The 23,996-nt window shown below is 42.3% G+C and overlaps 1 protein-coding gene across 10 annotated transcripts in view; it reads left to right on the plus strand.

Annotated features, from left to right (window-relative positions):
* The window catches only part of UNC13B (unc-13 homolog B), a 427,170-nt gene that overhangs the window by 122,615 nt on the left and 280,559 nt on the right, over window positions 1–23,996 (plus strand). For all 10 annotated transcript variants that reach the window (XM_056547105.1, XM_056547097.1, XM_056547089.1 and 7 more), the window contains 3 exons: window positions 8,841–8,958; window positions 11,224–11,347; window positions 20,722–20,795. In XM_056547105.1, the coding sequence (XP_056403080.1) occupies window positions 8,841–8,958; window positions 11,224–11,347; window positions 20,722–20,795 (316 nt within the window). The remainder of the gene's footprint in view (window positions 1–8,840; window positions 8,959–11,223; window positions 11,348–20,721; window positions 20,796–23,996) is intronic.

The following is a 23,996-nucleotide window of genomic DNA, read 5'->3' on the forward strand; positions in this document are numbered from 1 at the left end:
TCCCGAGACAAGCAGAGATGTCAGCAGAGAGCACTGTTGCCAGACAGAAAACAACAACTCAACTTCAGCAGCTGATAATTATTGAAAGGATTAAGATTTTTTAATAGAAGTAATTTCCAAATCTGTTTAACTTTCTGGAGCCAGTTGATATAAAAAATAAAGTATTTTTCCTGGAATACCCCTTTAATTCTGCTTCTAGTATAGAGGATAGCCTCCTCCTAACGAACCCTCCACAGCCTTTCTGTCCTGTCACAGCCCGGTTGAGTAATTTGTACTAGTTTTTGTCTGAAACCGTTCAATATTTGCACGAAAATTTTGGACATTACTTGTCAAGATTTGAAAAGTGCAAACCACTTGAATTTACCTGCAGCAGTGGTCTTCAACCAGCGGACCTCCAGATGTTACAAAATTACAACTCCCAGCATGCCCGGACAGCCGTTGGCTGTCCAGGCATGCTGGGAGTTGTAGTTTTGCAACATCTGGAGGTCCGCAGGTTGAAGACCACTGACCTACAGTATGTTAGTTAGACCAGTAAGACCCATCTTGGTGTGGAGCTTTCTGTTCTGTAAGTTATGCACTGTCATCTAGTGGTCATTTGGTAAAACTGCAACATTATATGCAAAATAAAAAAATTATATGTGTGTATATATATATATATATACATCCAAAAAGAGGCTGCAGCACTCAAGGTTATGAGTGTAAAAAAAGGTGTTTATTCCATGTCAATACAAAAAGTGCAACGTTTCTGCTGCCAATGCAGCCTTTTTCAAGCCTACCTTGACCTGGGATTTTTTCATCGCTGCCTGCACCATCTACTATTTACTTGGGCGCTGCTCTACATTTCTGTTTGCTATATATATATATATATATATATATATATATATATATATATATATATATATATATATATATATAAAATAAATAAATATATATATATATATTTATAATAAATATATATATATATTTATAATAAATATATATATATATATATATATATGTATATATTTATAATAAATAAATATATATATATATTTATATATTTTTATTTACATTTTTTTATGTTAATCTTTATCTTAAACTTCAACATTATATGCAAATTAAAAAATTGTGTGTGTATATATATATATATATATATATATATATATTTTATGTTAATCAATCTTTATTTATAAAATGTACATGGTTTGAAGCTATTCTTTAGTATATAACAAAGCAATGCATAAAATAGTTGTCTTTTAGGGTGTCCTCTCACCAACGCAGTTAACAATATACAGCAGTGGTCTCCGAACTGTGGACCACCAGCTGGTGCAAAATTACAACTCCGGGCATGCTGGTAGTTGTAGTTTTGCAACAGCTGGTGGTCCACAGTTTGGAGACCACTGTTGTACACAGGGATGGAGGAGAGATTTTGGTCTCCCAAAAAATACTCCCTGTATCTAAACATATCCGATGTCCTTATCTATATCTTACTTTACCTGTCTAGGTATAAGAATCCATTGCTTTATCACCAGGGAGTAATAAAACATGATGGATCCTTGTCGGATGTAACCAGCCAGGATTAGTGATTGATCCTCCAGTTACAGGCTCGAGGTTGGCGTTATCTCATCCTCAGAGCTGTAATCTCCTTGCATTGTAGCCTGTAGTTAAGGGGTACTCCAGTGGAAAGTAATTTTTTTTTTCTTACTCAATTAGTGCCAGAAAGGCATACAGATTTGTAAATTACTTCTATTAAAATTTTTTAATCCTTCCAGTACTTATTAGCTGCTGAATACTACAGTGGAAATTCTTTTCCGTTTGAAACACAGAGCTGTCTGCTGACATCATGGGCACAGTGCTCTCTGCTGACATCTCTGTCCATTTTAGGAACTGTCCAGGGTAAAAGGAAATCCCCATAGCAAACATATGCTGTTCTGGACAGTTAATTAAATGGACAGAGATGTCAGCAGAGAGCACTGTGGTCATGATGTCAGCAGAGAGCTCTGTGTTTCAAAAAGAAAATAATTTCCGCTGTAGTATTCAGCAGCTAATAAGTACAGGAAGGATTAAGATTTTTTTTATTAGAAGTAATTTACAAATCTGTTTAACTTTCTGGCTCCAGTTGATTTAAAAAAAAAAACAATAATAAAATGTTTTCACCGGTGTACCCCTTTAATCCTTCCAGTACTTATTAGCTGCTGTATAATACAGAGGAAGTTGTGTAGTTATTTTCTGTCAGACCACAGTGCTCTCTGCTGACACCTCTGTCCATGTCAGGAACTGTCCAGAGCCGGAGATGTTTTCTATCGGGATTTGCTCCTACTCTGGACAGTTCCTGACATGAACAGAGGTGTCAGCAGAGAGCACTGTGGTCTGACAGAAAATAACTATACAACTTCCTCAGTAGTATTAAGCTGCTAATAAGTACTGGAAGGATTAAGCTTTTTATATACAAATCTTTACAAATAATTTACAAATCTGTTTAACTTTCTGGCATCGCTTGATTTGAAAACATTTGTTTTCCTCCAGGGTACCACTTTAAGGGTATGTTCACACTATGTAATTCCCGCAGAATTCAGGGAAGGGAATAACGCGCTGAGACATAAACATAAGTGTGAATGGGTTTCCACGAGACCCATTCACACTGCGAAATTTCAGCGGTGGGCAATTCCGCCGCTGAAATTGTTCAGCGCAAAGAAAGAACTTGTTCATTCTTTGCGCAAAAGTCTGCGAACACTGCACAACCGCCAATGGTGACGGTGCGGTGCCGCACGGTCCTACCGCTGAAGTATTTCGGCGGTGGCCACCAGAATGGAATCTCCGCTCACGGAATTCTGCGTAGTGTGAACATACCCTAAGTGACTACCAAACAGAGTATTTGTGCTCTGGTCATGGAAGGTAAGGGACGGCCCCAATCAGTAGCCGGGACCTCACTGCTAATGACTGGGATCAGTGAACTGGCCGCTCGCCGTTATTAACCCTTCGTGATCTTTGAGTATATCGTCCAAAGGATTAAATCCCACATGCTGGTTAACTCAGAGTGCTCATCAGACACGGGGGGTCCAATAAGCTAAAATGGTGGCGGAGGGTCCCCTTACCTGCTGCCGGATTGACGATCCAATGGTGCAGCCTGGCTCAGTCACATACATTGTTGTCTCCTAAAATCCGGCCATCTGTGCAGGGGGTGGCCATTACTTTAGCCATGCTGATCTGCTTCCTGTTCTCTGCAGGGTTGCTGGGGACCCCCTGCGATCTCTGCCGCGGCACCCAAAACATCTGGTACACGGAGACAACTTCGTCAACTGGTGATGCAGGTCGGAGGCTCGTGACGTCACTGTCACGCCCCGCTCGTGACGTCACGGCCACGCCCCCTCAATGCAAGTCTACGGGAGGGGGCGTGACGGCCGTCACGCCCCCTCCCGTAGACTTGCATTGATGGGGCGTGGCCGTGACGTCACGAGCCTCGGGCGCTGCACCAGATGCTCTAAAGGAATGCCGGGTGCAGCGGGGAGATCGCAGGGGTCCCCAGCGGCAGATCCCCATGATCAGTCATCTTATCCCCTATCCTTTGGATAGGGGATAAGATGTCTAGGGGCGGAGTACCCCTTTAGCTCATAAAGGACGCGGAGCATACATTTACGCCCTGCACCCACTCCTGTGGTTTGAATCGGCAGTGTGTGGTTGCCTGTAATAGACTTGGTGGCCAGAATTGCCGCTGTGCAGGGAAGAACCCACAAGGGGGCGCCTCTACATCAGCGCTGCCTCCCTTTCATTCTCATACTGATTCCCTTTAAGCACATAAAAGATGAAAGGTACTAAATGAAATACTAGATGATCTCGATGCTGTGACGCCTGCTGCTCTGCTAATCCAGATTATAACCCGGCCGCAGCTTCAACAAGTAACTGCATTAATAATGCTCCGCACATCATACAGGCTGATGGAAGGGGAAACAGCAGGGGTCTTAAGCAGCTTCCTCCGAGATCCCCGAGATGCCTTCACCTGTGTACAGGACATGAAAGAGCAGAATAATCTGGAAGGAAGGGGTAATGCTCTGTGAGCAAAAGATTAGTGCCCTAGAAATCCTCTGCAGAACATCGTAACCGAGAACTTTTTAACTCAAAGGGGTACTCCAGAGGAAGAAAAATAATATTTTCAATTCAATTTATGCCAGAAATGTATATAGATTTGTAAATTACTTCTGTATAAAAATCTTAATCCATCCAGTACTTATCAGCTGCTGTATGCTTTACAGGAAGTTGTGTAGTTCTTTCCAGTATGACCACAGTGCTCTCAGCTGACACCTCGGTCTGTGTCAGGAACTGTCCAGAGTAGGAGCAAATCCCCATAGCAAACCTCTCTTGCTCTGGACAGTTCCTCACATGGACAGAGGTGTCAGCAGAGAGCACTGTGGTCTGACTGGAAAGAACTACACAACTTCCCCTAGAGCATACAGCAGCTGATAATTAATGGAAGGATTAAAGGGGTACTCCAGTAGAAAATCAACTGGTGCCAGAAAGTTAAACAGATATGTAAATTACTTCTATTAAAAAATCTTAAACCTTCCAGTACTTATTAGCTGCTAAATACTACAGAGGAAATTCTTTTCTTTTTGGAACACAGAGCTCTCTACTGACATCATGACCACAGTGCTCTCTGCTGACATCTCTGTCCATTTTAGGGACTGTCCAGAGCAGCATATGTTTGCTATGGGGATTTTCTCCTACTCTGGACAGTTCCTAAAATGGACAGAGATGTCAGCAGAGAGAACTGTGCTCCAAAAAGAAAAGAATTTCCTCTGTAGTATTCAGGAGCTAATAAGTACTAGAAGGATTAAGATTTTTTTTAATAGAAGTAATTTACAAATCTGTTTAACTTTCTGGCACCAGTTGATTTAAAAAAAATAACCTGTATAACTTTTTGGCACCAGTTGCTTTGAATTTCTTTTTTTCCACCAGAGTACTCCTTTAATTTTGTGTTCTTTTTTGGGAGAAAATATTTATATGGTTTGTGCACTTTGTGGGGAATTTATGATCTGACGCCGACCTGCAAAATTGCTTGTGCAGTGAGTTTTTATTTTGTCTATTGACTTGCGGCAAAGTTATTATGTAATTTTGCATTGTGTTTTGTGGTGTTGTCATTTTTCTTGTTGTGCGCTTCCAGGGGGTGTGGTTAGCAGATGATGTCACTGATCTGTGCACTAAATGTTTCACTTGCGTAAAAACTATTTTTGCGCAAATGTACTCTAGTGGTCGCGTTGGAATATGTGAGAGCTTTTCACTATTGTTTGCAAATTTGTTAATGGGCAAATAATTTTCTGGGAAAACCGCACACTTAGGCTGTATTTACACCACGTTTTGCGATACAGTTCCTGTATCAGGTTTTTGATGAAAAACTGATTCTTCAAAACCGGACTAATCTGTATCAAAACGTGTGTACAAATTTTAACCCGTATACGGTTTAAAAAAATGATGTCCGGTTGCACCCGTTTTTTAAGAAAAAAAGTAGGGATCAACCGACTATCGATTTTTCAGGGCCGATACCGATATTCTGTGGAGGTTAGGGCTGATAGCCGATAACTTATACCGATATTCCGGTATAAGTTATCGGCTATTTAAAGTGTGCGCTTTAAATCAATGAACTGTAGTGGCTTTTGCGGTGCCAGAGACCGCCGCCGCCACCCGCTTCTCTCCCCTACCTGTCCTGGGGTCCTCCTGAATCCTATCAACGCCACCCCCCCCCCCCCGGCCAGAGACCACCGCCGCTGCCCCATTGCCTCCCCCATCCCCGGTTTTATAATTACCTGTTCCCGGGGCCCAGGGTCCAGACTACTTCTGGCTCCGGCGGCATCCTCCTGAGCTGTCACTGTGCGCACTGACGGTGACGTCGCGTTGAGGACGTCACTCATCATTGCGCAGTGCACAGCGTGACACAGCAGGAGTCAGAAGTAGCGCGGCCCCCGGCCCCCCGGCAACAGGTAATTATGAAACCGGGGATGGGGGAGGCAATGGGGCAGTGGCGGCGGCGGTCTCTTGCCGGTGTGGTTGGGGCTGCGGCGCCGTGCGGGGGGGCATTATCGGATTATCGGCAAGGTAATTGCCGATAACGCCAAAAATCGTGAATATCGGCCGATAATATCGGCCAAACCGATAATCGGTCGATCCCTAAAAAAAAATATACGTTTTTAACTTTTCACTCCATTATGACTAAAGTTTCACTTGTTTGATTGAAATTCCAAGAAAAAAAACTGCAAAGTCAAAAACGTATGGTACAAACCGGATGGAACAGTACGCACATACGGTTCTGTACGGTTCCCATTGACTCCCATGTAAAAAAAAAAAACGTATACGGTTTAATACAGTTTTTCACCCGGACCAAAAACTGTGGTAGACTATGGTTTTGGGTATGTGAAAAAAACCGTACAAGACGGAGGACGGAATTTTGCCTGAGGGAGAACGGAGTTTTGATAACAGGAGAAAGCTGCTCGTACTATTGATCTATGCAGAGTGTTCACAGGACACCGTCCCTATTCACCCCACACACTCGGGGTGTAAATGACTATGAAACAGGTGCAGGAACTTATTGAGACGGGCACCTCTTTTACAGAGGCAGATTTATTTTTTGGTCCTAACTAGAGATGAGCGAACTTACAGTAAATTCGATTCGTCACGAACTTCTCGGCTCGGCAGTTGATGACTTTTGCTGCATAAATTAGTTCAGCTTTCCGGTCCTCCGGTGGGCTGGAAAAGGTGGATACAGTCCTAGGAAAGAGTCTCTTAGGACTGTATCCACCTTTTCCAGCCCTCCGGAGCACCTGAAAGCTGAACTAATTTATGCAGGAAAAGACATCAACTGCCGAGCCGAGAAGTTTGTGATGAATCGAATTTACTGTAAGTTCGTTAATCTCTACTCCTATCATATTTTGTGCTATACAATGGGTATTTAGTATGTCTAGGATTGTTACTCCCTTGTATGATTATTGTAGTATCCTGAGAGAGCACTGGGGGGCAGTAGAGCCTCACTAATAATCCTGTCCTCTGTCTGGGATAGTTGTCGCACATTGTTGTGTTGCTGTGTAATTAGATGAGTGTTCCAGCTGTTTACTCTGCGTATTGGGAACTGTGTCAGGCAGAGGATTGGAGCAGATGCGATAGAGCGCCCCCTGCAGGCTTGATCTAGTATATGTATATCAGCTTTATATGTATATCAGCTTTTCTGCAGTCACACATATATATATATATCACCCTCTATGATGTCATGTGATGGAAATACAGCTGGGTATATGGTGTTATTGGTTGTATTGTTTAGTGTTCTATAGTCTGATAAATGTAAGATGTGAATATAAGTAATGCTCTCTTGCACTTTTTCATTCTATCTCTTACTTTTCTTTTTTCTTTCTTTCTTTTCTATCGCTCTCTTGCGCTTTCTTTCCTTCTCTCTCTTGCTTTTTCTTGCTCATTCACTTTTTTTCCCCTCTTGTCAGCTCCTTCTCTGGAGTGCTCTCCTCTTCACACTCTCTCCTTTGTGCTCTCTCTCTCTCTCTCTCTCTCTCTCTCTCTCTTTCCTTCTCACTCTTTTTTTTTTCTTTCCCATCTTCCTACTTTGTCTCTCTTGCGGTCTTTCACTTGTTTTCTCTTTTGTACTCTCTCTCTCTCTTACACTCTTGTACTCTTTTTCTTTCTTACAATCTCATGCCCTCTCTCTCTCTCTCTCTCTCTCTCTTTCTTTCTCGCTCCTCTCTCGCTCTTTTTTTTTCTCTCTCTCTTTCTTTTTCTCTCTCGCCCTTTCTCTCTCTCTCTCGCTCTTTCATTCTTTCTCTCTCTCTCTCTCTCTCTCTCTCTCTCTCTCGCGCTCTTTCTCTCTCACTTTCTCTCTCTCACTTTCTCTCTCTCTCGCTCTTTCTCTCTCTCTCTCGCACTCTTTCTTTCTCTCTTGCGCTCTTTCTCTCTTGCTCTTTTTTTCTCGCTCTTTCTTTCTCGCTCTTTCTCTTGCTCTCTCGCTCTCTCTCGCTCTCGCTCTCTCTCGCTCTCGCTCTCTTTCTCTCTCTCTTTCTATTTCTTACACTCTCGTGCTCTCTCTCTCTCTCTCTCTCTCTCTCTTTCTCTCTCTTTCTATTTCTTACACTCTCGTGCTCTCTCTCTCTCTCTTTCTTTCTCTTGTGCACATTTTCTCTCATGTGTTGTCCCACGCGTGTACTCATTCTCTTCCGTGCTTTTTTTTTTCTCCCTCTTTTTTTTTCTCTCATGCTCTCATTTTCTTGTGCCTGACTAAAATAGGCTGCAGCCTCCTATACAACTAAAAACAACTATTCCTGTCCCTTGATGGCCATAAGAACCAGTGTTTGCATCCCTGGATTCCGTAGAGCTCTCTGAGCAGTTTCAGGATCTGTGCCTGGAACCTCTTCTTGTTTGTCCCGGATCTTTATTTTGCGGATAGACAAAAATCGCCTTTGACCACAGATTTATTAGTAAACCTCAATATCTATAAACTTAGAAGCTTGTGAAGCTCCATCTTTGAACATTGGCAAATTATATAAATCATCTTTACAGCTTTTATGGTTTATGTTTTGCAAAACTACAAGTCCCAGCATGCCCGGACAGCTTTTGGCTGTCTGGGCTTGCTGGGAGTTATAGTTTTGCAACAGCTGGAGGCACCCTGGTTGGGAAACACTGGTTGGGAAACACTGTAGTAATACTTTAGAATGCCTAGGGAGGAGATATGGAACCACTGGGGTGCAGCACTTTCCATGAGCTTAGTGGTTGTCTCTTTTGACATATATCCCCTTGACTTAGGCTTTGGCAGCCATTCTGGCACTTATAGTTCTCCTCTGCCTACATTTATCACTAAAACTTTGTTTATCTTGCAGTGAGATCAGTCGGCTGGATCTTGGACTCATTGTGGAAATGTGGAATAAAGGCCTCATCTGGGACACCATGGTGGGGACCTTGTGGATTCCACTGCAGACAATCCGGCAATCGGACGAGGTAAGGGCAGAGTCTTAAAAGGAAGCATTTAGCATTACTTACCTTCTGAAACCACCAAAAATCCCATTGTTCAGTACTACAATTCCCAGAATGCATTGCTTTCCCTCAGCCCTTCATCACAGCCCTCCCACCCTGCCTACTCACCCCTCATAGCACTCCTATAAGTTCCCTGTCCAGAGTGGCTGCATAGCATTTAATTTCCCAGTAGATTTTGCAACAACTGCTGCATTCACTCCCTGTCTGCTCCTGTGGCTGTGACATTGTTCAGAATAAGGTAGCATGTTATAAATCCTACTCATTCTTCCCAAAATGTCCCAATAAAGATGTATATGACAATGAAAGGGCTAAGCTGAGGGAATGACATCAGTCAGGAGGGGGTAAGGTAAAACTCAGAGATGAGATCCAGCCATGCTTCTGAGACGGCAGAGGATGGTGTTTTGTCCCGGGAGAGTGAGAAAAGTTGGGGAGCTGCTGAGACAACACCACACTGACAATGAGAGAACTACACAAAACTTCCTGTCCGGAGTGAATCACGCAAAAACGAGCTGAATCCAGTACATGACTGTCAATAGGATTCTTCTGCACAGTGCACATTGCAGAATTTCCACTGATTAAATTCCGCCACCGAAATGATCGATAATGATCTTTGGTCATCCTCAGAATCCTCCTGGGATACATTGCCGCGTGGTACTGGCCGCACTTGGAATCTCTAAACGGAATTTTTCCGGTCAGAGATTCCGCAGTGTGAGCCCAGTCTTACGGTAACCACCACTATTATTATTACTATTTCTGTTAATCAGCTTCACCCTACAAATAATCTTGGGTGGCAAAATTTATAAGGCGTTAAAGGGGTACTCCAGCGCAAAACCTCTTATCCCCTATCAAAAGGATAGGGGATAAGATGTTAGATCGTGGGGATCCCATCGCTGGGGAATGCCCCGATCACCGGCACGGCACCTCGGTCATCCGTGCACGGAGCGAACTCCGCTCCATGACGATGACTGGCGACTACAGCCCCTCCTCCATTCAGGTCTATTGGAGGAGGCGTGATGGCTACGTATTAGCTGTCATGCCCCCTCCTATATACGTGAATCGAGGGGACGTAACTTCACGAACACGGGAGATCCACGCTTCCGTGTTCTGGACGCCGCTGCTGCTGCCTGCCTGCCGGAACCTCCGCAATCTAACATCTTATCCCCCATCCTTTTGATAGGGGATAAAATGTTTTGCACTGGAGTACCCCCTTTAAATAATAGATGCCATCCCACTTCGAAAAGTTAAAGTACCTGTCATAATCTTGTTAAATTTTATAATCCTCTGTTCTCTGCCCCATCATGATAACCCCCCCCCCCCCCCCCTGCCTTTCTTTTTTATTATTTTTTAGTTTTCTACCTTGATATTGTTCTGTATTTTCTGCTCACTCTCAGTTAAATTCACAGACTGGGAAGGGGCGTTCCCCAGCAGGCGTGACATCATCTGAAGCCATACAGGGGAGAACTTCCTCCCTCACTCTGCTACATACAGCCCAGAGCAGTTCAGTGTGAGATGAGCTATGATTGGCTAAGGCTGCAAACAACCCCCCCTCAGCACTCCAGACTGCATTTCCTGATTTTGGACTTCTGCCAGGCCAGCAGGAGTTCAAAGTCTGTGCAAGAGATGTGGGGAAATGGGCTCTGGACAAGTAGGGAGACACCTAGTGGCAGCTTTTAAAAAAAAAAAATTTTTTAAATACAAATAAAAAATTTTTTTAAACAAAGTATATTAGAAAGATTTTTTTTATTTACCATAAGGAGTGCAATAGACAAAAATAGTTTTAATGAGAGTGACCATTTAAAAGGGTTGTCTAACCCCCACCATTTAAATGTTTACATATAGCTAACAATTGTCTACAATAACAAAAATAGTAATACTTTGCCCTAGTAATCCCCTGCCACTCCCTTGCTGACGCTTCCCCGGTCCCCCCACCCCTCCAGTTTGTGTTTACCGGGCTCGGGTGATGACGTGGCTTGTCAACATCACACAGGACACCACGGCGGACTGGTTGCAGTCATCACGTGTCGTGTAGACACATCATCACTGGTGCTGGGCAAACAGAGACTGGGGGGAGGTCCAGCCAAGTGTCCGAGGCTTGTTAAGGTAAATTCTTTTTATTCTGTCTCGAAATTCTACGATTTTAACACAAACTTAAGTGAAAGTTAAGTATGAAGCGAAACCAATGGACCCGACCATAGACAAACACAGAGCTGCTGGTTTTGTTTCTACTAGGAGGGCCCTGGAGAGTGGTCAGCACTGGAGGCTGAGGTCTTGATGAAGGATGATGAGATCTGTGGGACCCGGAACCCAACTCTTCATAAGATCTTGCTGGACACAAGGTTTGAGCTGCCTTTCGGTGAGTTTATTTGCATCTGACTTTTTTTTTTTTTTTAACCCCATTAGATACAAGCGGACGTTTGGAATTTTTTGGACTCTGCTGATCTGTTGGTTCATGAAAACCTCCAGAGCAGCAGGCTCCTAACTGTGGACTTCCAGCTGTTGCAAAACTACAACTCCCAGCATGCCCGGACAGCCGTTGGCTGTCCGGGCATGCTGGGAGTTGTAGTTTTGCTATGGCTGGAGGTTCACAATTTGCAGACTGCTGCTCTGAATGCAGCTCTGAATATTACTAGAGTAAACCAAACTTTTTACAGTGTTACTAAATGTAGCTGTATTGGATGCCATTAGCCGGGGAAATCTAGCCGAATTCTGCTGTTGTTTCTCGGGAGGAGTCCTTGACATTAGTGATATTGACTATAGATTCCACTTGGAAAATCTGCAGCAACCTCCCATTGTTTAACAAATTCCAATTCCGCACCCGCTGAAATCCTTGGGCACTAGGATGTGTGGCAAAAGAATCCACGCGGACTACATTGCCATCAATGGTGCCGGCTCATGTCCGCGCGGCCCTAGTGCCGGAAACTTCCTCCCTGGTGCCGGCTCTCAAAACTGACGAAATTCTATAGTGTGAACATAGCCTTAAAGGAGTACAGTGGTCCCTCAACATACGATGGTAATCCATGCCAAATGAACCATCGTTTGTTGAAACCATGGTATGTTGAGGGATCCGTGCAATGTAAAGTATAGGAAGTTGTACTCGCCTGTCCCCGCCGCTCCAAACCAGTCACCACTGGTCACCGCTGCCCTGGATGTTTCCTTCCATCGCTGCCGCAGCGTCCCCGCCGCTCCGGAACGTCTCTGCTGCCCGGGTACGTCGCTCTCACGTCGCCATCATCATGTCACTACGCACGCCGCTCCTATTGGATGACGGGACGGTGTGCTTGGCGACGTGGTGACGACGATGGAGAGCGCCAGTGATGGAGGGGATCCCGAAGAGGATGCTCCGGAGCCCCGAGAACAGGTAGAAAACCATCACTGGAGCACACAGGGCACTGTAAACTGCTATCCGGTGGCAGCTGAAGCAGTCTGTGCTGCCGGATAGCCGTTTGTAATGGCCCCGACATACAAAAGCATCGTATGTTGATATTGCCTTACACATGCAATGGCCTCTGAGAGGTCATCGCATGTTGAAATTATCGTATGTCGGGGCCATCGTAGGTCGGGGGGTCACTGTACTGCTGTCTTAGACCCTTATCCCTTATCCCCTATCCGCAGGATCACGGGGTCAGATTGCTGGGACCCTCTGCGATCTCCTGTATGATGACCCAGCATTACCGCAGCTAATGCACGTGTCGTCGACCTCGCTGAGGTCAAGGACACGCCCCCCTCCATACAGATCTATGGGAGAGGAGGGAATGCACGAGTGCTGCATCTCCGCCTCTCCAATGGAGATACATTGAGGGGGTGTGTCGGCCATGCCGTCATGCTATGGCCGACACTCGGACCCCCCCCCCCCTACTATCATACAGTTATCCTTTATCCGGTGGATAGGGGATACGTGTCTATGGCTGCAGATCTCCTTTAAATATCTATGTTGAAATTGCTGTGTACCCAGTGGAATTTATTATTTTACAATTGTCCCCAGGCCGCCTAAAAAAATAACGAAAACTTTCAACTCTCGTTCCCCCCAATCCCTCATAGAGTCCGGTATCAGGACGCTCGTCTCTGCTGACAGCCTGCTTTATGGAGCCAGCCGAAGCTGTAGACGTGACGTCACAGCGCAGCTCCTCGGCAGTGTCCCATCTTGGCCAGTGATTGGTGGATCGTAAGGTCAGTTCCCCCGGCTGTAGACCCTACGCTCTACAGCTCAGGGGAAAGCAGAGTAACAGGCAGTGGACTGGGGGCCCTGATAAGAGTTACGAGGGAGCATAGGTGTGCTTTAAAGTTTTTACCTTACATTATTAGGCAGGCTCCACCGGATAACCCATTTAAATGATCACTGTTGTTTTACAAAACTTTGTATAACTCCGTAGTATAAGTGAATATAAGAAGCTTTGTAATATATCCTATGAAAAAAAGAGGTCTCATTCAGGCTCCTTTCCTGCCCCCCCCCCCCCAAACTTCTCACTTTGAAAACAGATGAAGTCTTGTTTTCTAGCAGTTTACTGAGAGATCGAGTTACATGTTGCCATAGAAGCCTATGGAGTGAAAAGGGGGTGAGCAGTTCGAAAGACAGAAACAGGTAGAGAAAGTACACCGTCTAACTATATTATATCTGATGCCAGTGCTGGATTCACAGCTTACATTTGCTCCATACAGCTCTATAATATTTTCCATGATGCTGCTGTTTCTGAGGGTGCGCTACTGAGATACAGGGCAGCAGGGTCTACTCTTATATGTATGTTTCATATAGAAGCCATTATAGAAGCAAGGTTACATCCACAGCTCAGGGACAACTCAAAATTAGAGATGGAGCCTGCAGAGGGGAAAACCGGTGAAAAATTACATTAACAAGTTATATAATGGACAGGAATCCTCATCTTGAAGAGGGACAATTCATAGGAGGCCAAAAAGATGGGACACTTCATGACCAAGCTTTTAAAAGACACTTAAAGAGTAACTCTCATTAAAACTAACTTTTGCTATTGCACTCCTTATGGTAAATAAAAAACATTTCTAATAGAAAACTTCATTTAAAAAAAATAAAATAAAGTACCGTATATACTCGAGTATAAGCCGACCCGAGTATAAGCCGAGACCCCTAATTTCAACCCAAAATCCCAGGAAAAGTTATTGACTCGAGTATAAGCCTAGGGTGGGAAATACATCATCCCCCCCTGTCATCATCCAGACCCCCGTCATTAACATCCTCATCATCATCACCGCCTGTCATCATCCAGACCCTCATCATCATTACCTGTCATCATCCCACACATCCCCCCTTCATCATCCCCTTGTCATCATCCCCACCCCCCTTCATCATCCCCTTGTAATCATCCCACACACCCCCCTTCATCATCCCCTTGTCATCATCCCCACCCCCCTTCATCATACCACCCCCCCCCTTCATCATCCTCTTGTCATCATCCCACACCCCCCCTTCATCATCCTCTTGTCATCATCCGCCCTCAGTGTTCTTCAACCTGCGGACCTCCAGAGGTTTCAAAACTACAACTCCCAGCAAGCCCGGGCAGCCATCGGCTGTCCAGGCTTGCTGGGAGTTGTAGTTTTGAAACCTCCGGAGGTCCGCAGGTTGAAGACCACTGCGGCCTTCGACATCATCCAGCCCCCTCTCACCCCCCTTTAGTTCTGTACAGTACTCACCTCCGCTCGGCGCTGGTCCGGTGCTGCAGGGCTGTCCGGAGAGGAGGTGGTCCGGTGGGATAGTGGTTCCGGGCTGCTGGGAGTTGTAGTTTTGAAACCTCTGGAGGTCCGCAGGTTGAAGACCACTGCGGGTGGGGGAGTTCACTCGAGTATAAGCCGAGGGGGGTGTTTTCAGCACGAAAAATCGTGCTGAAAAACTCGGCTTATACTCGAGTATATACGGTATATGTTTTTTTCGTGCTTAAAAAAGCTCAAGAGCACATTTTCTCCCATTTTATACACAGACTTTGGACCGAAGTCCAAACACAGGAAGTGCAGCCTGGAATGCTGAGGGGGGGGGGGATTCTGTCCAACCGACAGCATATGGCAGTTAAGTGTGAGAGGAGCTATGATTGGATGAGACTGGACACACCCCCCTCGGCACTCCAGGCTGCACTTCCTGTGTTTGGACATCGGTCCTAAGTCTGTGTATAAGATGGGGGGAAATGTGCTCTTGAGCTTTTTTTTAAGCACAAATAAAAACTAGAAAACTTCTTTTTTTTTTTCAAAGTATATTAGAAAAAAAATGTTTGTTTACCATAAGGAGTGCAATAGCAAAAATTAGTTTTAATGACAGTTACCATTTAAGTGGATGTCTCAGTCTCTTGCAAAAATTATATACATATATATGTGTGTGTAAAAAAGCAGCACAACCAGTCTAATGAAATCCAAGTGAAATGGTGCAAAGCGGCTTCTAGAGTGCATGCCAAAACAAATGCCAACTTAGAATACAAAAAAGATCTCCCCGCAGAAGACATAAGATTTCAAAAATGCAAAAGTGTTTTATTCCATCCAAAAAACAAGTGTTACAAAAGCAGCGATAGCTGCTTTTGTAACACTTGTTTTTTGGATGGAATAAAACACTTTTGCATTTTTGAAATCGTATGTGTGCTGCGGGGAGATCTTTTTTTATATAAGATAGAGAGAGATTATATATATATATATATATATATATATATATATACATATATTTCTTTATAATGTGTGTGTGCGTATGTATGTATGTATGTGTGTGTGTATATATATATATATATATATATATATATATATATATATATATAGCAAATGGATAAAGACAGCACCTCAGTCGTCCAGAGTAGAAAAAGAAGATGGGGTGCCCGCATTCCTGGAACCTGGGTCCACTGGTTCCTCAATCCAGAGAAATAAAGATGATGCAGCACTCCACAAATATGCAAAAGTTGGTTGTTTATTCCATCATGTGTAAAGACATCGTTTCACCAGTCTCACACTGGCTTTCTCAAGTGACTTGAGAAAGCCAGTGTGAGACTGGTGAAACGTTGTCTTTGCACATGATGGAATAAACAACCAACTTTTGCATATTTGTGGAGTGCTGCATCATCTTTATTTCTATATATATATATATAATCTATATCATTTTTGTATATAATTTATAATTTTTTTGGGAATGCAAAAATAAGGAGTTAGTTAAAACCTAAAGACCGTATGGCTGGTTGGGCACCATTTTGAACGTGATTCGAGCAGGGTCTTGGTGCCATAAACATACACCCTGATCTCTCAAAGAATGTGTGACCTCTATCTGGATGACATGACAAATCGGGACATTTTTTATATCCTGACACCCAACACAGTAATGGTCTTTTCACATTCCAGAATTTCCGCTTGCAGAATTCTGCCTATAATTAAAGCCCATAGACTTCTATGAGATTCCGCACTCTCATTCTCACTCCTGAAATTCTGCTTGCGGAATTCCGCAAGTGGAATTTCAGAAGTGTGAATGGGAGTGCGTAATCACATAGAAGTCTATGGACTTTAATTATAGGCAGAATTCCGCAAGCGGAAATTCCGGCATGTGAATAGACCCTAAAGGTGTCTTTCAAATAGAGGAGATATATATATATATATATATATATATATATATATATATATATATATGTATATATATATGCGTAATGGCGAATATTCGTGTTTTTTTATTTTTATGCAAATTTTTTTTCATGCGAATTTATGCAAATATAGACAGTTTCAGACTGGACACTAATCCCTCCCTTCTTTTATGTGAAAGATATAATTGCGCATGAGCTCCATGCGAATTTCATTACGAATTTTCATCTGAAAAAAAAAAACGTAGCAAATATGCGAATTTCGCAAACATAGGAAGAATATTTATCCATATATTCGCAAAATATCATGAATTTGCATATGGCCCCCGCCGCTCATCACTAGTACAGTATTCTGCGCACATTTTATCCTGCAGATTTAAAGCAAAAAAATTGGTGCTGTGTTCATTCATTTCGTTAACATTGAAATCTGCAGCAGAAAATATGTGCAGGATACTGTATGTGTGAATAGACCCTTAGAAAGAATAGAGGCGCACAGTGTAGTGACTGCACATTGAGCAACTAGATTGTCCTGGATGTCAGTGATGTTCGCCGGCGTGAGAACAAGTGGTGAGGGCGGTGTAACTGGAAGCAGATCAGTGCACAATGTCTACACACCTCAGTGACCTGCATGTCATTTCATTCAAACTACCTCACAGTCAGTCCGGCTGATCAGACCCCCAGTAAATATGACCAAATATTACCACACACAGACTATCCACTGCCACGTTGTTACCCTGACCACAGTCCAGAGGGGCAGTATTATAGTAGTTATATTCTTGTATATAGGAGGCAGTATTATAGTAGTTATATTCTTGTATATAGGAGCAGTATTATAGTAGTTATATTCTTGTATATAGGAGGCAGTATTATAGTAGTTATATTCTTGTATATAGGAGACAGTATTATAGTAGTTATATTCTTGTATATAGGAGAAGTATTATAGTAGTTATATTCTTGTATATAGGAGGCAGTATTATAGTAGTTATATTCTTGAATATGGGGCAGTATTATAGTAGTTATATTCTTGTATATAGGAGGCAGTATTATAGTAGTTATATTCTTGTATATAGGAGGCAGTATTATAGTAGTTATATTCTTGTATATAGGAGGCAGTATTATAGTAGTTATATTCTTGTATATAGGAGGCAGTATTATAGTAGTTATATTCTTGTACATAGGAGCAGTATTATAGTAGTTATATTCTTAAACATAGGAGCAGTATTATAGTAGTTATATTCTGGTATATAGGAGCAGTATTATAGTAGTTATATTCTTGTACATAGGAGCAGTATTATAGTAGTTATATTCTTAAACATAGGAGCAGTATTATAGTAGTTATATTCTGGTATATAGGAGCAGTATTATAGTAGTTATATATTTTTTATATAGGAGGCAGTATTATAGTAGTTATATTCTTGTATATAAGGGCAGTATTACAGTAGTTATATTCTTGTATATAGGAGCAGTATTATAGTAGTTATATTCTTGTACATAGGAGCAGTATTATAGTAGTTATATTCTTAAACATAGGAGCAGTATTATAGTAGTTATATTCTGGTATATAGGAGCAGTATTATAGTAGTTATATATTTTTTATATAGGAGGCAGTATTATAGTAGTTATATTCTTGTATATAAGGGCAGTATTACAGTAGTTATATTCTTGTATATAGGAGCAGTATTATAGTAGTTATAATCTTGTTCTTAGGAGCAGTATTATAGTAGTTATATTCTTGTTTATAGGAGCAGTATTATAATAGTTATATTCTTGTATATAGGAGACAGTATTATAGTAGTTATATTCTTGTACATAGGAGCAGTATTATAGTAGTTATATTCTTGTATATAGGAGCAGTATTATAGTAGTTATATTCTTGTACATAGAAGACAGTATTATAGTAGTTATATTCTTGTATATAGGAGCAGTATTATAGTAGTTATATTCTTGTATATAGGAGCAGTATTATAGTAGTTATATTCTTGTATATAGGAGGCAGTATTATAGTAGTTATATTCTTGTATATAGGAGGCAGTATTATAGTAGTTATATTCTTGTATATAGGAGGCAGTATTATAGTAGTTATATTCTTGTATATAGGAGGCAGTATTATAGTAGTTATATTCTTGTATATAGGAGCAGTATTATAGTAGTTATATTCTTGTACATAGAAGACAGTATTATAGTAGTTATATTCTTGTATATAGGAGCAGTATTATAGTAGTTATATTCTTGTATATAGGAGCAGTAGTATAGTAGTTATATTCTTGTATATAGGAGCAGTATTATAGTAGTTATATTCTTGTATATACGGAGCAGTATTATAGTAGTTATATTCTTGTATATACGGAGCAGTATTATAGTAGTTATATTCTTGTATATACGGAGCAGTATTATAATTATTATCATCTTGTACATAGAGGGAAGTAGTATAGCAGTTGTTTTTGGATTTCTTTTATATTACTAGGGCAGGGACAGTGGGGGTTATGTGATTTCCAGCTTCTCTCAGTAAGGTCCCAGAACAGCATTGTGTGGTCATATGCTGGGTACCACTGGGTCCGTGATGTGTCTCCTTCATTGTGTTGTCTGCTGCTGCATGGTCCATCTTATCACTCTTCTTCCTACAGGTGGCGCTCTACAGCCTGAACGTTTATCCTTTTGTATAGGGGTATGTTGGGGGTGTGCAGCGTGTCTTGCAGTGATGTGAATCCCTTTAATCTAAGTTGCATTATGGCAGTGTTCCTCAACCTGTTGCTCTTCTTCGGTTGTCCGGACACACTGGGAGTTGTAGTTCTGCAACAGTTGTTAAGCCACAGGTTTGGGAACACTATTCTATGGAATAAAACTTTTTAATGCTGGGATAGAGCAAAAGTAAGTCCACAATGACTGGCATTAAAGCGAACACTATTGTCTATCCTCTATCACAACACTTTATTATGGCCTGACAGACTCATAGGGCAGCAGGAAGGTAAGTTACTGTAAGTACAGGCAATTCCAAGATCCCTGCTTGCTGAATGTGGATGGAAATGCCCACATGCTTTGGTTATCCAGGTTCAAAAAGATCATAGCATATTTCTTCCCAAAACAGCGCCACACCTGTCCTCAGGTTGTATGTGGTATTACATCTCAGCTTTGTTCACTTCAGTGTAACTGAGCTGCACTACCACACACAACCTGAGGACAAAAATGGCGCTGTTTCTGGGAGAAAGCAGCCATGCTTTTTTCTTACCCTGGATAACCCCTAAAGTCCTGCTTACACAGAAGGCGGCGAGTAAAATTTACAGATCAGCGCACTGTGGACAGCGCTTTATCAGGAGTTTTCAATCTTTGTATGGTAACGTTAATGTTCTTCTTTACTGACAGCAAGCAGAGATATTGGAAATGACATAAAAAAAAAAAACACAGAGTATATTGTAAAGTCGTGGAACTTTTTATCAGGCAATGGTATAGCTTAAAAGGGTACTCCGCTCCTAGACATCTTATCCCTTATCCAAAGGATAGGGGATAAGCTGTCTGATCGCAGGGGTCCCGGTGCTTGTAACCCCCACAAACTCCCTGCTTCACCCCTGGTGCAGCGCCGGAGGCTTGTGACATCACGGCTACGCCCTGCTTGTGACGTCATAGCCACACACCCTCAATACAAGTCTATGGGAGGGGGCGTGACAGTCGTCACGCCCCCTCCCATAGACTTGCATTGAGGGGGCATGGCCGTGACAACACGAGCGGGACGTGACAGTGATGTCACAAGCCACCACCCCGCATCCCCAGTCATCCAGCACAGTCCGTGCACCAGATGTCTGGGGTACAGCAGCCAAGATCGCGGGGGTTCTTAGCGGCGGGACCCCTGCGATCAGACATCTTATCCCCTATCCTTTGGATAGGGGATAAGATGTCTAGGGGCGGAGTACCCTTTTAAGTTCTACAACTACTTCAACAACGTCCCTGATGCCCCATAGTCTGAAGATAAGTAAGTCTTACTTCTGTGTGCAGTTGTTTTACTTGTCTTTCTGACCAATGCTTATCCGCATGATGTTCCTCTCCTCCGTCCGGACGCCCTCTACTGATGACACTTATTCCTATATACCTGGCATTATATATATGATTGAGGAGCATTTGCCCTTGCTAGTTTTATTCGAACATCCCAATGACTGATTTCTATGTTCTTTAGACATCCCGGAGGAGGAGGCAAGATATTGGACGACAAAGCTGGAGCAGCTTAACACCCTGGGAGAGGCCAGAGAGGTGGGTGTATTTTTAGTTCGTGTTCTCAGTAGAAACGGAACGCGCCAAGGTCATAAGCGAAACGTGCTGTGTCTGCCGCTCATCTAGATCTCTGTATCCATGGAATCTGCTTCTAGCACCCGCGGGGCATTACTGTTATCGATATAAGTGTTCTGAAGCCTGGGCGGATATTACAGGAATGTCTCCTTTAGAAGGAAAATAAAGTTTTAATGCAGTTTAGCTAAATGTTTTATACTGTGCTCAGTAAGTGTTTTAAGGAGGTCTTTCCCCTTAACGCTTATGTCCTTATTTGATTAACACTTTAAAGTTTCTTCATACATAAGGGATAGAAAAAGTGCAAACGTTATATCCTGTATTATACTTCAGAGCTGTACTCACTATTCTGCTGGTGAGGTCACTGTGTACATACATTACATTACTTATCCTGTACTGATCCTGAGTTATATCCTGTATTATACTCCAGTGCTGTACTCACTATTCTGCTGGTGAGGTCACTGTGTACATACATTACATTACTTATCCTGTGCTGACCCTGAGTTATATCCTGTATTATATTCCAGAGCTGTACTCACTATTCTGCTGGTGAGATCACTGTGTACATATATTACATTACTTATCCTGTGCTGACCCTGAGTTATATCTTGTATTATACTCCAGAGCTGTACTCACTATTCTGCTGGTGAGGTCACTGTGTACATACATTACATTACTTATCCTGTACTGATCCTGAGTTATATGATGTATTATACTCCAGAGCTGTACTCACTATTCTGCTGGTGAGGTCACTGTGTACATACATTACATTACTTATCCTGTACTGATCCTGAGTTATATCCTGTATTATACTCCAGAGCTGTACTCACTATTCTGCTGGTGAGGTCACTGTGTACATACATTACATTACTTATCCTGTACTGATCCTGAGTTATATCCTGTATTCTATTCCAGAGCTGTACTCACTATTCTGCTGGTGGGGTCACTGTGTACATACATTACATTACTTATCCTCTACTGATCCTGAGTTATATCCTGTATTATACTCCAGAGCTGTACTCACTATTCTTCTGGTGGGGTCACTGTGTACATACATTACATTACTTATCCTGTACTGATCCTGAGTTATATCCTGTGTTATACTCCAGAGCTGTACTCACTATTCTGATGGTGAGATCACTGTGTACATACATTACTTATCCTGTACTGATCCTGAGTTATATCCTGTATTATACTCCAGAGCTGTACTCACTATTCTGCTGGTGAGATCACTGTGTACATACATTACATTACTTATCCTGTACTGATCCTGAGTTATATCCTCTATTATACTCCAGAGCTGTACTCATTATTCTGCTGGTGAGGTCACTGTGTACATACATTACATTACTTATCCTGTACTGATCCTGAGTTATATCCTCTATTATACTCCAGAGCTGTACTCACTATTCTGCTGGTGGGGTCACTGTGTACATACATTACATTAATTATCTTGTACTGATCCTGAGTTATATCCTGTATTATACTCCAGAGCTGTACTCACTATTCTGCTGGTGAGGTCACTGTGTACATACATTACATTACTCATCCTATACTGATCATGAGTTATATCCTGTATTATATATAGTCCAGAGCTGTACTCACTATTCTGCTGGTGGGGTCACTGTGTACATACATTACATTAATTATCTTGTACTGATCCTGAGTTATATCCTGTATTATACTCCAGAGCTGCACTCACTATTCTGCTGGTGGGGTCACTGTGTACATACATTACATTACTTATCCTGTACTGATCCTGAGTTATATCCTGTATTATACTCCAGAGCTGTACTCACTATTCTGCTGGTGAGGTCACTGTGTACATACATTACATTACTTATCCTCTACTGATCCTGAGTTATATCCTGTATTATACTCCAGAGCTGTACTCACTATTCTGCTGGTGAGGTCACTGTGTACATACATTACATTACTTATCCTGTACTGATCATGAGTTATATCCTGTATTATATATAGTCCAGAGCTGTACTCACTATTCTGCTGGTGGGGTCACTGTGTACATACATTACATTACTTATCCTGTACTGATCCGGAGTTATATCCTGTATTATACTCCAGAGCTGTACTCACTATTCTGCTGGTGAGGTCACTGTGTACATACATTACATTACTTATCCTGTACTGATCCGGAGTTATATCCTGTATTATACTCCAGAGCTGTACTCATTATTCTGCTGGTGGGGTCACTGGGGGAGATTTATCAAAACCTGTGTAGAGGAAGAGTAGTGCAGTTTCACAGTTTGGATACCTAGTAATCTATACAGTGAATGTTCTACGACATGTCCCTGTACCTCTCCTCCATCGACTTCATTTGCACGCACTGCCCTACATCTCGCATGGATTTCTGAATTCCCATAAGAGCGGGGTCATGTTAGCCGTCAGGTCTCCTTTGTTTTTTTTGTTGTGACTTAACAGTGATCAAAACCTAAAATCTTCCAAGTAAAGCAGAATTCGTCTTTCCTTCTACCCGGCAATTATCCTCCCACAGCTCGCAGTGGATCCTATCACACACAGCAAATAATTGTGTATTGCTTCTCGCTGTGAAGGCAGCCGCTCGCTGGGTGCTGATGTGACACCGCACATGCTGGATCTCCACTGTGTGCGCCACAATTACAGGGCACGTCACGGAAAACCAGCACAATTTTACTCAGAAATGACTCCAGTCTCTGTCCCATCCCCCATGAAGTGTTAAGGAGTGTGTGTGTGTGTGTGTGTGTGTGTGGGGGGGGGCTCTTTATTGTAAGTTGGTGGAAATTGGTGTAATAGTTATTTTCTAGTATTTAGCACAGTTCGTGCTTTTAAGTATTGTTCTAAGAGTTTACATAAAATTGCCCACTTTGTCAGAAATTGCTCCACTCATTTCCACAGGCCGTGTTTGACATTGCAGCTTAGCCTCAGTCACATGAGGACTGCTGAGCTGCAATACCAAAATCAGTCCTTGAGGACCATGTTTAAAGATGATCACCTAGAAGTTTTACTGATAAGAGACTGATGCTTTATCGTGTCATGTTCTTTTTTTTTTTTTTCTTTTTAATTTATTACTGTTTGTTTTCTCAATGTAATTTTTATTTTTATTTTATATGTTGTGCATTATTGTGAGGCCATATTTCCTGAGCTGTTTTTAACAGCATTTAGAGATATTTT

The sequence above is a fragment of the Hyla sarda genome, chromosome 1, assembly GCF_029499605.1.
Source record: "Hyla sarda isolate aHylSar1 chromosome 1, aHylSar1.hap1, whole genome shotgun sequence".
NCBI classification, from domain to species: Eukaryota; Metazoa; Chordata; class Amphibia; order Anura; family Hylidae; genus Hyla; species Hyla sarda.